A 15,716-nucleotide genomic window follows, 5' to 3' on the forward strand; every position below is an offset into this window, starting at 1 on the left:
ACAAAATACTACTACTACCAAAAGACGACAACATATTCGTACAGCACAACGATGTCACAAACTTAAAAACATGCAAGTCTCAAGATTTACAGTATGCAAAACTTTGTTACGTTGGTGATGGTTTGCCCTCTTGTTTGTTTATCCAACCAAAATGACAGCTTTCACTGTTAGACGTCAAACTGTCTGCAAGTTGAAGCGTGCTTGAAAAGCCACTAGTATGCTTAGCATGGTCAAGGTTACATTGTAAACATTGAAACTGTAAATGGTGTGCATCAGTGCTTACAGGGCGATGATGGGCCACTGACACCAAAGAGGATTAATGGAGCTGTTTACAGCAAGGGCAGTGTTTCTCCCACTGTTACTTTGTTTTGGGGGTTCTACAATGTAGAGGAAGCTTTGACCTTTTCTCCACTAGACAAGGATCGCTGAGCGACCATACAGTGACCAAAATTGGATTTGTGTGACCCTTGATTTCAAAATTGGCATATGATGCAAGATGTAAAAGTATGATTTAAAAGACAGCAAAACACACCAAAAGAATGAAAGAAAACAAATGTAACAGCATATGACACCACTGTGAAAGAACCATCAAATTGAATTCTTACTTGTCGAATGCTCATATTATACCACTAACGTTTGCCATTTCCCAGAAAAGCATGTTATCAGTTTTGGCATTTGGGTGACATTTCCACACTAAGCCTTGCAGATTTGATGCTTAAATTGCCAGGACATAAAAAAGGTTGCAAGTATTTGTCATTCTCCATATTAGTCCTGATGGCACCCACGCCACACTTATCTAGACCCTTCTAATGCCTGCATCTGTTGACTCGGATTTTACTGGCATACGGGGGCAATTTTGTAGTAAACAAGCGTGAAGGCCAAAGTGCTTTAAGGATCCTTGCTTTGCTTTCCCGACCCACTCAACTTCCATCTTTCTGTGACGGCATTACTTTGAATCAGCCTCTTATTCTTTGATGGTGTTGCTCATCTCAAATGGATCTACAACGTTACTTGAAGGTATTTGTTTTTGACTTTAGCGGCATACAGGGGCAATTTTGTAGTGAATAAGCATGAAGGCCAACGTGCTGCTTTTAGGACCTTTGCTTTACTTTACCGACCCAATCAACTTCCTTCTTTCTGTTACGGCATTACTTCGAATCAGACTCTTATTCAGTCTTTGACGGTGTTGCTCATCTCATTTGGATCTACAACGTTCCTTAGAGGTATGTGTTTGTGCATCACTGAAAAAGGTGGGTGTTTGTTAATACCTTTTTTCTGGTGGAATTGGTGTGATTGTGAACAACTTTATTGGAAAATGGAACAGTTAAAGGTAAAGCGGTTGAATCTCAGAATGAGGATGAAGCATGACGCTTTTTCGTTAGCTAGTAGGCTTTGCAATGGCTCACAAGTTTAGCCAAGCACACCAGGTCACCCCTAGCCCTACCTACTCTTTTTGAAATGTAAAAAATGTTGAATGCCTGAAACTCCCTCATACACGGGGCAGCCGGCTTTACGTCACCATCTTAAATGACGAATGCAATCCCTTACCAAGCTGGTAGAGGACACTTAAACTTACAACTTTGCAGTTGGTTCTTACCAAAGTAAACAATCAAAATTTTCCAAGCAGCAAACCTGAACTTGAAGCTCGCTTGCCCTACGTGCAGGCCCACACAGTGAAGCCAATATTGCTACTACCACAGCTGTCAGGCACGACAACCTCGCGGGAAGGGTCATCTCTCCGCAACATTCCCAACATTGTGCTGGTCTTCACACAGGTCTGAGAGATAGTTAGGATGACTGGACTATGTAGTCTCTCCACACTTCTTTCTAGTTCTAGCTACAAGTAAGATTTGCAAGAGTCATGGAGTCTTTTTCAAACAAAGAAAATGTGTAAATTGTCAATCTGTGATTACCAGAGTGTGTACTTCTGTCTGTCCTTAAATTGTTGACTCTGGAAAACCAGCTATGTTGCCTGAAAGTCAGTGTAATGTATGGTAACATTTGCCAATAAGTAAAGAAATGAAATAAGTCAAATAAAGGAAGAAAAGTTTTTATCTGTTTCAGTCAGTATTTCCATTACATGTACATAGCTTACTAAGTCTAATGGCCAAAATGTCAAGTAGATGAAATAGTTATAGACACAAATATAGCTGAATATATTGCGGCATAAATCCAGTGGTCATAACTTTGAGCACATCGGATCCTTCATCAATCATGCTATGTTTTGATCAAAAGGAGAAAATTCATTTTCTACCCCTGATACCAGCTGTATCAGGTTTATGTGAGGCTATATAAAACTGACTTTATGGATGACATCCTTTGAAGAAAGCAGTAATGGTAAAGCCAATATGAAGAAGAAGAAAAAAACAATCATTGTATCAAAACTGTTACAGCCTTAGTTCATTAGTACAAGAAATGGTAATTTGTATTGGTCCCCATGGGACAAGTGTAATTATCCAATATTGTCTTGGGAATGGCACTAATCAAGTGAAGACAACCAATAACTGTCTGGAGACCATGCAATGAAAGTAGGTAATTTTACCATGTTGCTATGGTAACCTTATTATACTTGTTGCCTGTTATAGACCCTTAACAAACATTTACCATTGGAAAGCATTTAATTACAGGGTGGTTAACTGTTGTTTGATGTTAGTATCAGCTGTTAGTAACAGCGCAGACAAAATAACTGTGTCTCTAGATATTCTCCTGTTTTATCTTATCAGTGGATGTACTTCGAACTGTCATGAGGAACTATCTGGGTAAAGTTTGAGATAAGACAACTTGGATGTAATTTCCTGATCAGAAGTGTTTTCTAATGTTCTAGCTTTGGAATGCAGGATAACGAATTTGTGGATCGCTAAAATTGATTGTGCCTAGGATCCTGTCAAGGACAATTAAGACACAAAACAAAAGCAAGAAATTATCAATGCTGGGGAGGGAGTGAATAAATAAGGGGGAATTTAGGAGGCAACTGTCTTACTGAGCACATTATGCAGAATTTGTCTTACAGAGCACAGTGAACAGAAGAGTGTGGCAAAATTTGTCATTCTTTTTAGCCCTAGCGGATGCTGTAGGGATGATACGAATTAAGATTTTACCATGGTCAATATTGACCAACACAGGCCTTGTATACATATATATAAATGTACAGAATTTTATTTGGTGATAGATACAATGTCCAAAAGAAAGGCTTGGATTTTATGGTTTCTATATAGATTTTTTAGTCAGTAGGAATTTCTCTAGATTCTGTCTTCTTTCTGCCATCCGCAGAATATGATCAGACAAGTTTACCTTTCTGCCAGGATAAGCACTGAGGGGTCAGCATGCCTGTTGACCTTGTGGGAGAGGTCAACCTTAGACTATCAAGTTAGGCAGGAGATGACCCCAAGGTCATAGCAAAGACATCCCTCAAAATTACCAGATGAATAGCTTTTCAGAAAAAGTAAACAAAAGCAGGCACATATCCATCCAGGTGTGAACATGCTTTGCTTTGTGTCAACTAATTTGATAAAGAAAACATTGTTTTGTTCTTCAACTTATTTCACACCCCTTATTATAGTAAAGACCAGACATGTTTAGATAACACTTTGGTGTGAATAACAGTACACAGTGTGTTTTTCACACCTTTTCTGTCATTGTTGGACCAATGCTAAATGATGCCCCTGGACAATTAACTCCCCCTCCCATCGCTGGGAAATGGTACCTTCCGTGTACACAACAAACATGTGATGTCATGATCCCTTTAGGCAGGCCCCAGTAACATAGCCTCTCTCTGAGTCACAAACAGACAATCTGTGCCCCCTATTCTCCCAGCCTGCAAATATACAGCCCCCAGCACAAACCACAGCAACTAGGGTGAGTTAGAAGTCTTTCAAACTCTTTTCTTGACTGTTTATGTAAAGCTGCTGTATAAGTTTTGCCTACTTATTTTCCCTTTGAAGAGTGTTTAAACAAGGCGATCATTTGCTGTGGGTCACTGAGCCAGATATTAGTCAAACTGTTGCATCCGTATTGCCACTATCTTCTCTAACTGTGTCCCTAGATTTTGTAGATAAGTTTCCGGCTATCTGTGGTTGGTATTGGGGGTAGAGAGGATGCGGTCTATAAGTTGGGCCAGCTAGGGACCAGCGACTATATGTAGGCATGCGAGGAATTCACATCAGGCAGTATTGACACTGCAGCGATGAACTCTGGGCTGGTTGGGTCCCTTGCCTGTAATTTTAATGCAGGCATGTTGGTCTTGTCTTTGTCCACTGTCATAGCCAACAACAAAAACACCGCCCGAGTATCAACAAACACTGGCACGCATGTGGGTTAAGCGAGAATGGGAAAGGGGCTTTGTTAAATGGTCTGTTCTCAAATCTCAGCGAACTATAATGATAGTTTTTATAGGGGTTAAATGAAGTCTCTTACTTTCGTCTCAGAAGAAAGAAGTGGTTTGGGGCGTTACTTACGGTAAGACTTTCAGGATTTAAACATCTGTTTCAAGCGGAAGCTTGTTTGAAAGAAGTCCTGATCTTTGCAAGAAGGTACATAATTTCGCCTGTTGTTACAGGCTGTGTGCCCGCAGAGCTAGGGGCCATAGTACAGAGAAGAGTTTCTATTGTTGTCTTACTTCTGCAAACACAGAGGATTTATATGTTTGCACGCTATTATCTATGCATTGTCAGATAACTCCAGGGCCAAGTCTGCCCTCTCTCTTCCTATAGATTTGTTTGTGGTTCTGTTTTATCCCTAACACGAGGTGTAATTGAGTACTGTCTGCTGTGGTAAAGGTGAGAGCTTGACGTCAATCATTTGTCAACAAAGAACTACTGTACAATGTACATGTAACAATAGCATGTAAAAAGTTACGTTGGAACATCTGAATTTTACAGAAGTATCTTTATTTGAAATTCTATGCTGGCCCTTTGGATAACAGAGTACTGCTAGACTGTTTGTAAACCACGTTTCAACAGGCGGAACATTTCTGTGGGAGGAAAGACAGTTTTGGGTCAGTGTTCTTTGTTTTTATGGTATGGATGAGAAAACTGGTTAGGGAACATGATAGTGTACAGCTTATGTAAACTACAAAATGTATACAGAAGAAAATTGCATCAACTTATCAAGATCAGAAAGCCAAAACTCAACAAGAAAATACTAACAGTTTGAAACGCTATTTCCTGAATTTTGAGAAGGACATTTTATCTCAAAACTATGGAAATGCAAGTAAGTATATTGTCTTCATATACACAGTTTTCTGAAGTTTTTGGGCAATGTTGATGATGTGAAAAAATGTATTAGACCTCCAACACAATTGAAGGTTTCTTCTACAAGAAAAGGATGTCCAAAGATGCAAAAATGCCTGTCTTGTTGAGAACACTGTTCAAAGGACTTCACCTTCTATATTGTAAATTTGGATCAGTTTTTCACAACGTCCTGCTAACCTGGTAAGAGGAATGAAGAATGCCGTTAAACCAACACTATAACACCAGGGGCACCAGACTACAAAAGACCTCCTGTGATCTTCCAACCACAGACAACTTCCGCAGAGTCCATAAATATTTGTGCACAGCCGGCAGTCTGTTTCTCTAGTTATAACTTCATGTTTAGAACAGACTTGCGCACGCACACTTTGCAGGTATATAGGACAGGATGACCCGTTTATTTCAGTTTGCCCCCAGGGCCCTTTAGAATTTTAAAACCGCCATGTTGGCAATATGTGTGCCTTGTAAAATAAGAATATGGGTGGTGTGGCGCAACGGCATGGTGTTTGGCCCAGAACCCAGAGGTCCTGGGTTCCAATCCTGTCATATGACTGATCTTGTGCCCTTACACAACGTTCCTCACTCCACATAGGTATAGAAATGGGTACCATGTTTGTCCAGAGCAGAGGTGATCTGTTATACAAGTAAGTCTGTCATGCTTAATTAAGGTCTAAGGATTATCATTGAGTAAAATTGATATGCTTTCATCAGATCTACAGTATCCAGACCATGTTGTTTTAGCCAGTTTTCTATGTAAACACTTTGGAAAAGGTAGCTACCTGAAACCACTTCAGAGTGTAAAAGAACTCTCCTGGGAAATCGCAACATCCTATAGTATGATAAACTTTGTGTTTTTTACCCAAGAACGTCTGTTTAAACCACCTAACAATTTCCAGAGCTTGCAAAGCTCTTTCTGAATATGATGATTGATGTTGCTGTTCACAGTGATGAACAGATGACAACTTACTTTCTTTCATTATCCACTGGCGATTTGTTTTGCATATCAACCTCGCCACCTTTGTAAGGTTCCGAAACTCAAAGGCCTCATCCACGACAGCACACCTGACGTTCAAATTACAAGTTGTGGAAAACTCGACACTCTCTATTGCTGTTATTTGTTTAAACACACTTCTTCATCTTTCTCTCAAATGCCTTCAGGTAGCTCTTCAAGCTCTCCGACTTCCACGAGAAACAAGGAGACCTTTTAAGTTTGTTTGTTGCAATACTGCCGAAAATTGTTGACATAGATTCCCCCTGTAAAAGAAAGACACAGGGCGATTGAGGTGTGTGAATTGGTGTCGTATGATGGTAGGAAAATACTTCTTTAGGTCAAAGCTTGGTGAGCACTTACTGCGTCATTGTTAGATTTTTAAGAAGGGGAGAAAAGGGTCACGGGGTGAACTCCTTAAACTGAAAACTACTCCTGGTGGCATTCACAGAACAACAATGCCGCTCCTCAAATAAACATGTACTTTTCTTTCACTCAAGACTAAATGGTTTAAGTTTGTGGCTAGGGAATTGTTTGCAATGGTAGACTAGTATGTCGAAAACCTCAGTTACTCCATTCTCTAAAGAAGTGTCAGCACCTGAAATGCTTTTTTTCTGTTAGCTGCAATAACGACATTGTCCCTGGCCTACTGGTTTATGATAACTAGCATAGTAGTAGTAATAGTAGTAGTAGTAGTAGTAGTAGTATCTAGTACTAGTATTTTGTTATACTGCTGCTGGGGTCCCTGACACTGGTGGGCAGCAGTCGGCTAGCACATAGTACTGTGCCAGAATTTTTTTACCGTTTCAAATTTCTCTATTTTTGTATCTGTAATTTAGAAATAGTTTATGCAATTGTAGATTAGTATTTCGAGCCCTAAGTGTGTATGTAAGCATGAGCTACAAGTATGTGTTGATAAAATTTCTTAGTGTGGCATGTCTGCAACAGGTCAGTTGGTAAGTAAGAATAGGAGATGTTTTTTTTACGGCTGAAAGTATTCAAATGTTTGTTGCAGTGATGCTTGATCACCATTTGGTAATCAAACCCCATATTTTCTGAGACATATTTCTAAATTGTTTGGGTAGAAGGCTCTGCCATGTGATAGCCATATGAAAGTATGTAAGACTCAATGCACACTGTGTTATTAGTTGGACATTTGCATAGTCTTTTCGTACATTTTCACTCTTTCCACGTGTATGTATCTTATATGTAAAAAGAAAGAGTTTGATTATATCTATTAGGGAACTTTCATTACGTGATTAGATGTTTAATTGGTGCTTACAGATGTATTGTTTTCCTTTCAAGATAAGATAATAGAAAAGTATGCAAATGTAGTTTTGGCATTTACCCTGTGTGGTCCTGGCTAAAACTGTTTTATCAATGATAACAAAGCATGTTGGTAATAAGTCTGCGGGATTTACATCTGAATGGGAAGTATTATTATTATTTCCTAAAAGGTATGGAAAGGAGGAAAAAAATCAGCTGATTATCTCTGGCAAATTAAAGCAATTATGGTGACACTTTGAAAGGGTTTTCGTGCTCCGTCACCCTAACGACTTAGCACCTCTTCCATTAATGAACTACTGGTTTAACCAGGCTTACATCTAAATCTCTGTGAATGTACTGTTTGTTTACACTGTAGTCATCTACCGTTTTCCCTGTTTTCCGAGCTAACTGCACACTACAAAATTGGCACAATTAAGATCCTTCGATAGTGGACTAATCATCCATATTGCCAGGGTAACAGCACTTGATGGCATGGTAATGTGGAGACCAGCATGGTCCACCCAGAGAAATCCTTGGCAATTTCTGACACACGCTCTAAAAATAGGAGCCATGGAAATCAGGGAGGCTGGCTTGAAAGGTAGTCGTCCCGGCAACCACGGAAGGTTGGCACAAAATGGCGGTCATCCATTGCATGGAATGATTGGAACGATTTCTGCTTGGGCTGTTGTTTGCCATGCGGATAGGCTGGATCCGTTGGGGGTGTTTCTTGTAAAACTTCCGCCCCAACCGCCAGCATCCCTTGGACCTCTAACCTTTAACAAAGACCCCTTGATTATGCCTTGAGTTGGGGATGAGGAGTTTGGGAGGATTTTGCTGGTAGCTACGATTAGGAGAATTAGGAGCAACAGTTGTCTGTGAGCGTCCGTGTAAGTAGGGGTTGATCTGCTTGGCGGTGGTATTTCAGGTCAGCCGACATGCAGGCTTTGTGATATAGGTCAGCCAGTTAGTGCCCTTCTGATCAAGATAACGGTCGTTCGCTCAGGGCCAGGAGCATTTCAGCAACGTTTACTTATTCAATTGCCTGCTGTGTATGAAGCACACATTCTGATCTTGCATACAATTCTGTCAAAAGCAAGCTGCTATTTCTATTATTCTGGACAAGTTGTGATTGTGAAAACAACTGACAAGGCTGTGTTTTTGTGTGTTTGCAGAAGATGAACCTACCAGCGACCGGAGGGACTAAGTGTTGAAGTACAATTCGCTGTGCCAACATGAGGAAAGCTACCTCGACTGTCGACTATGCTACCATGAGGGACAAAGGTATGTTGACGAGTCACTGTTTCTTCTTACTTCTTACTGGTGGTTCTGAAAAAATGTGAGCGAGATTGAGTTGGCATTGCTAATACGTTTCTGTGAATGGTTGGCAAAGTTTGTGTAACACAAACTCTCACTGCTGGGGATAATTTGTTGTCACAGACCTTAGAAACATTAACAGGAACTGATAGATGAATGAATTTGTTAACAGAAACTGTTAGATGAATGAAACACTGTTAAGACTGCAATATTGAAGTCAAATTGGAAACGTGTGCGAAACAGGAAAGCAGAACAGTTTCGATTGGAAACATGACATATCAACCCATGGCAACCATATGTGCGAACTCCGGAACAGTGGAGTTAAACACGCTAACCAAAGAGTAGGGCTGTGTACCTAAATCATTGACATGTATCTGTACATGTGAATTGTTCAGGTACATGTACAGGTCCTGACCAGAACATCAAGTATACCTGTATCTGAACAAACTAAAACACTTGTGGACACCATTTTTCTTCCTTAAAAGTTAGGTAAATCCTGTGTCAGAAATTACAATTTTGACAATCTTGCTCATGAGAAATAAGAAAACTTGTAAATCCTTCTTTTGATATTCAAAATGTAAATCCTCATACAAAGATGACAATTTATCACTAAAAAAAGACAGTTGGCTACATGTGTTACTTACAGATAACTGACCAAATTTATTTAGGTTCATGTTCGGGTCCGAACCTGTACCTGAAAATTTTTAAGGTGCACATTCCTACCATAGAGGCTAGACAACCTTAATCTGGAACTTTAAGTATTCTCTGCTTTATTTATCCCCTGCACTCCTAAGCACAGGTCCAGGTTTATTCTGTCAGATGGTGTTTACACAAAATATGGCGGGAAGATCAATGACTTCTCCACTGTGTCTCTTAGGCCCGATTTACACACAGGTTTTTGGAGTTGACTCGGGCTGTGTGTGAGGAGCTTTGGGCTGCTCAAGTGGAGTTTTCATACTTGAATGGCCTAGGGTTCTCCTTGCACAGTCCCAAAGTAGACTCCAAAACGTGTGTGTAAACCCAGCCTTAGCCTGGCTGCTCAAGGACTCTTTCTCTATTTTCTAACACTGTTTACTTAAAATGTTTTATCATGATGTAAAATCAATGTGAATTTATCAATGTAAAATCAAACAGAAGTTATGAATAAGTGTAAAACTGAAAGATATTGTGGAACCCTCCCTTTTATTTCCCAGAAATATTGAAAAGGACTGTATTCACGTTCTTGTTTGTAACGTTTCTTTCCTCTTTTTCCAGACGTTGAGAAACCAGCAGATGCTGAGTCGGGCTTCGGAGACATGGAGTCTGACACCCCCGAGGCCAACCCCAAGGTGGACCTGTCGCCCGACGGGAAGTGCACGTGTTGTCCGTACGGGTACCACATCGACCTGGACTTCCTAAAGTACTGCGACGACATCACCAAGGGGAGCAACATCCCAAAGATCGTGAGACCCAGGAAACCTAAATCTCCCGGAGGACCGCCTGCCATGGATTACCGTGCTAATACCTTACCGCGGGGCTTCTATCTGAACTCGCAGCAAAGTGGTCTACCGAGACATACGTCCGTAGTGCCTCCCTCGCCCATTTCCCCCCTCTCTGTCAACACTTCCTTGTCATCAGCAAATAATTCCATACCGGAAACAACAACGGCAACGACTATGAAACAAACAGTTCCAGATCCACGGGAAAACGCCAGCTCTGTGTATGGCTACAACTCGTCTACACGGAGACCGTCTTTGCCAGGCGACCTCCCAATACCTTTTACCTCACCAAACTCGAACAGCGTGTTCACGATGCCCGCTGCGCTGGCCAATCAGAGCAACAGTGGGTCGTCCAGTTCTCTGTCGTCCCAGCTCTCCACGCAGTCCAGTTCTGGCCAGTTTTCTCCGCACAGTGAAATGTCCGCCGGGGAGACAAAGCACAGCCTGGGAGTGCAGACTCCCGCCTCACTTCTGTCCCCGGGCAGTTCTTCGCGCGGTTCAGGTGCGTCAACCCCGCAGCCTTCAGTGAACTCTGCCATGTTGCAGGGCATCCGAGAACAGATCGCTGCCAGTCTGAAGAGAATAAAGGTCCTGGAGGAACAGGTGAAAGAAATCCCCGTCTTACAGGTCAAGATTTCTGTCCTGAAGGAAGAGAAGCGTCTGCTCGTCATGCAACTCAAGTCAAAAAACGGTGAGCAAAATCTCAAACCCGAAGACACCAACAGACGGGAGAAGCGGGATGATGACAAAGACGGTACGAAGAGATTGCATCGAAGATCGCTAAGCACAGGATCGTTTCAGATGCTGGAGCAGCAATGGAAGGAGCAACAGGCAGAGCAAGGAAAGCAGAAGGCCTGCAAAGATGCGCCAGAGCCTTCTGAAAAGAACGGCGCCGGCAAGAAGCCCAAGGTGCCTCCCCCAGTCCCTCCCCGCAGCTTTCGATCCGTCTCGGTCGGTGACACGACCAGTCTTTCAGATATCGTTTGCTACAATAGTGCCTTGCGGACAAGCGTAGATGCGGGCACCAACACTACGGTACCGTCTCGCGACATCGGGGTTGGTTATTCCCCACTGATGCGCCATGTCGGGGTAGGAATATCCAATGACTTGCTTCAACAGGAATTAGGAATCGTAGAAAACCAGTGCAATACAGCAGCTGTGGAGACATCGGAAGTTGGCGTGGGGGTTTCAGTGGAGCAGAGGGCCGTTGCAGTTGGCAACCACACAGAATCCCGTGATGTTGGCATGACAACGGAACCCGAGGTGGTAAAGAAACAAAAAACCAAACACGCCACCCGAAGCATCGGAGTGATTGTAGACATCCCGGAAACAAAAGACGTTCGGACAGTTGGGGTAGGGAATGGCTCCGTCTCTGAGCAGCAGAAACCCCTGGCAGAGACTGTCTCTGTTTCTACAAACACACCCGTTATCAATACCATTGATAAGGTTACCAATACCGTAGCCGTGAATCTGAAAACGGTGGCAGTTGGGAATTTTTCAGTGAAGGACCTTCTGTGCGACCGCTGCGCGGATGTTAAGACAAAGACCGTCGCAGTGGGAGCGTGTAGTATTAAGGACACAATATGTGATCGTTGCAATAACATGGAGAGCAAAACGGTGGGTGTCGGACGCTGTACCATCAACGACACCGTCTGTGACAAGTGTAGCAACCTCAAAACCAGGAGTATCGGCTGCGCGACCTTGGCAAACTGGAATCAGAAGTCAGTCTCCGTTCTCGCGAAGGTCGAGCAAAGCGACGCCAGCACCGGAGACGATTCTGTTATCGAGGAAACAGACTCAGGGAAGGACCAAACCGAAACGAAAGACATCGGAGTTGGAGAAGACTCCGTATTTCCGTTGGAGGATGTTAAACTTCCAGTCCAAATGCAGGAAGAGAAAACCGTGAACGTTGTTTCCTCCGTAACTGCGGCGCGTCCGCCACTGGAGATTGTAGAGAGCTCCAGTAGCGATGAAGTGGAGGATGAAGAAGACATGATCCCTCCTCTCCAACAGGCGAGTATTATTAAGACAACAGAACCTCAGGTGGCAGAAGTACAGCCTGTGCGCCAGGTTGTCAGGGAGACGGTTGTCAGGGAGACAGTTGTCACGGTTAGGCCTCAGGATGGTTACGAGGAGCTGGATGGTGAAGTGAAGGATAAAAAGGAGGAGGATGAAGAGAAAGAGTCTTTAGAGGCCGGGGATGGATTTGAAAACAAACATGCGCTGTCACCTGGTAAGTGGTCGTTATGGGGGGATCAATGAAGGTGCTGACACAAAAATAATGGTTGTGCAAAAAAATTGACACCAAAAGTGAAATCAAAATATGCATAGAAATATTGTACCAAGGTAACAAAGATTTTGTGCCTTCTTAACCCTATTGAATACAAATATATGTATAACCATGCTAGACAGCAAAGGAGGAAAAATAAGTTCAAGCTTTTTGTTTTGGGCAAACATTAACATTTGTTTATGGCATATTTTGTATGTTTTTGTTCCCTGTTACTATCTTAAGGTTAAAGACTCTTTTTTTCTCCATTTCCCACCTGAAGGCTCGAGCCCTGCCATCTCCAACTTGCGGCCGTTACGGTCGTGCTTGAAGGGAAAGCACTCCACCAAGAAAGTAAACATCAAGAAGGAGATACAGTTTGTGGGTGTCAACGGCAATGGGTGAGGATGGGGACATTTCTCTAGACCACACAGTTAATATAAGCCAAACAGTAGTTACTCAGGCAACTGGATAAAATTTGGAAACCATCAGACATTTCAGGTAGCGTCCACTACCTTTCGTCAATGACACTGAACAAGATCTGTCAAACAGCAGGTTTTTAAACACAAACTATATTTTGATATGCTAGTAAGGTCTTAATTCTATTAGCATATCAATTCATAATTCATGGTCAAAAACCTGCTGTTTGACAGATCTTATTCAGTGTCACTGACAAAAGGTAGTGGACACTACCTGAAATGTCTTGACCATTTCCAGATTTCATCCAGTTGCTTGTCGTTGTGTGTGTGAACACTATTTATCTATCTATAGTTAATGTTTGATATGCCTTGATCATGGTTCCCTACCAAAAAGTATGAAGGAGTTTTGCTCTGGTGACACGTTAACTTAGAATATTTCTATTCGAGTCCCGATTTGCTGACTCTTTAATAAACTTACTACCAAATGAAAGAAATTACTTACTGATTTCCCCTCTTCGCCCCAATTTCTGGTAAGATGAGGAAATTGGGCACTTTTGTTGGGCAATTTTTTTTTGTCACATGTTGAATCGAAATTCAACTTTATGTATTCTTGCAGCCATGATGAGAGCAGTAGCGAGGACTCAAGCTCCGAGGAGAGCTCCGAAGACGAGACGGACGACGAGGACAGCAGCAGCTCCGAGGAGGAGTCCTCGGACGAGGGAGGCTACAACTGCGAACTGGGCAAGGTCATCAAGAAGGGCAAGGAAGACCAGGGCAAAAAGGGCGTCAAGACGATATCCTCCTCCGAAATCATCTGTGAAGACATAAAAGAAACGTGAGTACTACTGCTGCACTTTGAAATCTTGCCAATGGCGCTACCAGAAATTTGTGTGCTAATTCTTCCCTGGAGTTACTGATGTAACTATGCTTTAACCTTCTCCCTGCTGCCTAACCCTGTAACCAATAGAGAATGGGATGCCAAAAGGCTACTTCAGTGTGCTAAAGGTTAAACAGGTAAGTAAGACGCTACAATGACCTCCAACCAAAGCATGGTGTTCAAACTAACTTTTCTGCTGCTAAAGTCTAACCATGCTTTTCCTAAGTTACCTAACTGCATGAGTTAAAACCTTACCTGGTTCTTTTGTTGAAACACTGGTGTTTTCATCCTTCTGTGTTTGGGAGTGATTTGGGTTTGTTCTCTTGTAGTGATCTGCTGGTGAGCAGGGAACTCAAGGAAACGTAAGTTGTGGTGGCGGCCTTTCTTTATCCTCCTCCTTGTAACTTTTGTACTGATAATGTTCTGTTGTTGATTTGGACCAGCACTTGTGCTAACTGTGTACTGATAATGTCCTGTTGTTATGCTGATTTTTCCCTGTACTCATGCTGATTTTGCCCTGATATTGTGCTGATTTTGCCCCGATATTGTGCTGATTTTGCCCCATACTTGTGCTGATTTTGCCCCATACTTGTGCTGACCATGTCCTGTTTCTTGCAGGTATGAGTTGAGTGAGGAACTGCAGGAGGCCTGCGGAGTTCTGGAGAAGCACGTCACCACGCCCAAGTCTGTACCGCCTCGGGAACTGGTACGCACATCCCCAAAATTCACCCTTCTTTCAGTTCTTTGTTTTCGGTTTGTTTGTTTGTTTGATTGTCTTGGTATGTGTGCAAGTTTGATCCCGCTGGCCAAGGTCCAAGGTTTGCCTGGATGGCAGAAAATGGTGTAACTGGAGACTTGCAGGATTAAAATGCTAGTTTGGCCCAGGTCCCATAGTCCAGCAGGAAGGCAGGAAAATGCATAGACAGAACAAGCAAGAAATTCACAATGAATAAGACAAGGAATTCATAAGAACTCGAAGAACAGTATTTCATGAATGTATAAGATCTTTGATATCTTGTATCTGAATTCTGATTGTAGTCTCATGTAATGCCAAGATATGGCTTACATATAAGCCACTCCCAATATGACTCACAGCCTTGCCAACCTCCAGGGAGCTACCATGGTCTCTTGATACAGAAGGATACCTACTAGTTGTCTTAATATGCTTATGAAACTTTGGCAAAGGGTACTGTGAAAACATTGTTTCTGGCAAAATATAGAAGTTTGGAGAATGGTTTAGCGGAAGGATGTTATCATCATCATAACTAGAAGGTTTCATACTAAGATTAACAGATGTCCTGGTTACCCCTAGATGTTGTCAAAACACTGTCAATCTGGAAAAGAGAACACTGAATATGTTGTCTCTAGGAAAGAATGCCAAGGCCTGGAGAATAATTCAGTATTAAATTCAGTATGAAAAGCCAGGTTGAAGCTATCATTAGGCAGTGGTGGAATTTCAAAATTGTAAGGACCAGCGGCTAGCCTGCTGTGTTTCATTTTCAAAAGGGGACAGAATAAATCTCTATAATTGTTTTCTTGTGTCTGAAAATTTGAACAAACTTGTTTCCAAACACAGTACTTTTAACAGCAACATGTGTTTTCTGTAAAGAGCATTCTGGCTCATGATACTCCACTAGTGGTCAAATGTGTACAAAATAGGAAGAGTTAATGTGTGATTGAATATTTCAGAACCTCTCGTTTGAAAACTGAGATTGATGCATCTGATCTAATTTTTATTTGTTGTGAAGCCTACACTCCAATGTTGCAGTAGAAGCTTTATAACCTTCAGCATGATATGGTAGCCGTCTGGCACCAACTCTGCTGGTTACTGAGTTGGGCAGCAGGGAGAAGGTTAAACTTGC

The 15,716-nt window shown here is 42.2% G+C and overlaps 1 protein-coding gene across 4 annotated transcripts in view; it reads left to right on the plus strand.

Annotated features, from left to right (window-relative positions):
• Positions 1 to 15,716, plus strand: part of LOC136444765 (KN motif and ankyrin repeat domain-containing protein 1-like) — a 50,684-nt gene that overhangs the window by 28,602 nt on the left and 6,366 nt on the right. For 2 of the 4 annotated variants that reach the window (XM_066442496.1, XM_066442500.1), the window contains exons 3-8: positions 8,673 to 8,781; positions 10,069 to 12,525; positions 12,842 to 12,959; positions 13,594 to 13,812; positions 14,184 to 14,216; positions 14,473 to 14,560. In XM_066442496.1, coding sequence (XP_066298593.1) covers positions 8,733 to 8,781; positions 10,069 to 12,525; positions 12,842 to 12,959; positions 13,594 to 13,812; positions 14,184 to 14,216; positions 14,473 to 14,560 — 2,964 coding nt within the window. In that variant the 5' untranslated portion in view covers positions 8,673 to 8,732. Of the gene's footprint in view, positions 1 to 3,717; positions 3,856 to 8,672; positions 8,782 to 10,068; positions 12,526 to 12,841; positions 12,960 to 13,593; positions 13,813 to 14,183; positions 14,217 to 14,472; positions 14,561 to 15,716 lie in introns of those variants that run through there. The other 2 variants (XM_066442497.1, XM_066442498.1) reach the window with 2 other exon arrangements.

This window comes from Branchiostoma lanceolatum, chromosome 11, assembly GCF_035083965.1.
Source record: "Branchiostoma lanceolatum isolate klBraLanc5 chromosome 11, klBraLanc5.hap2, whole genome shotgun sequence".
In the NCBI taxonomy this organism is placed as follows: domain Eukaryota; kingdom Metazoa; phylum Chordata; class Leptocardii; order Amphioxiformes; family Branchiostomatidae; genus Branchiostoma; species Branchiostoma lanceolatum.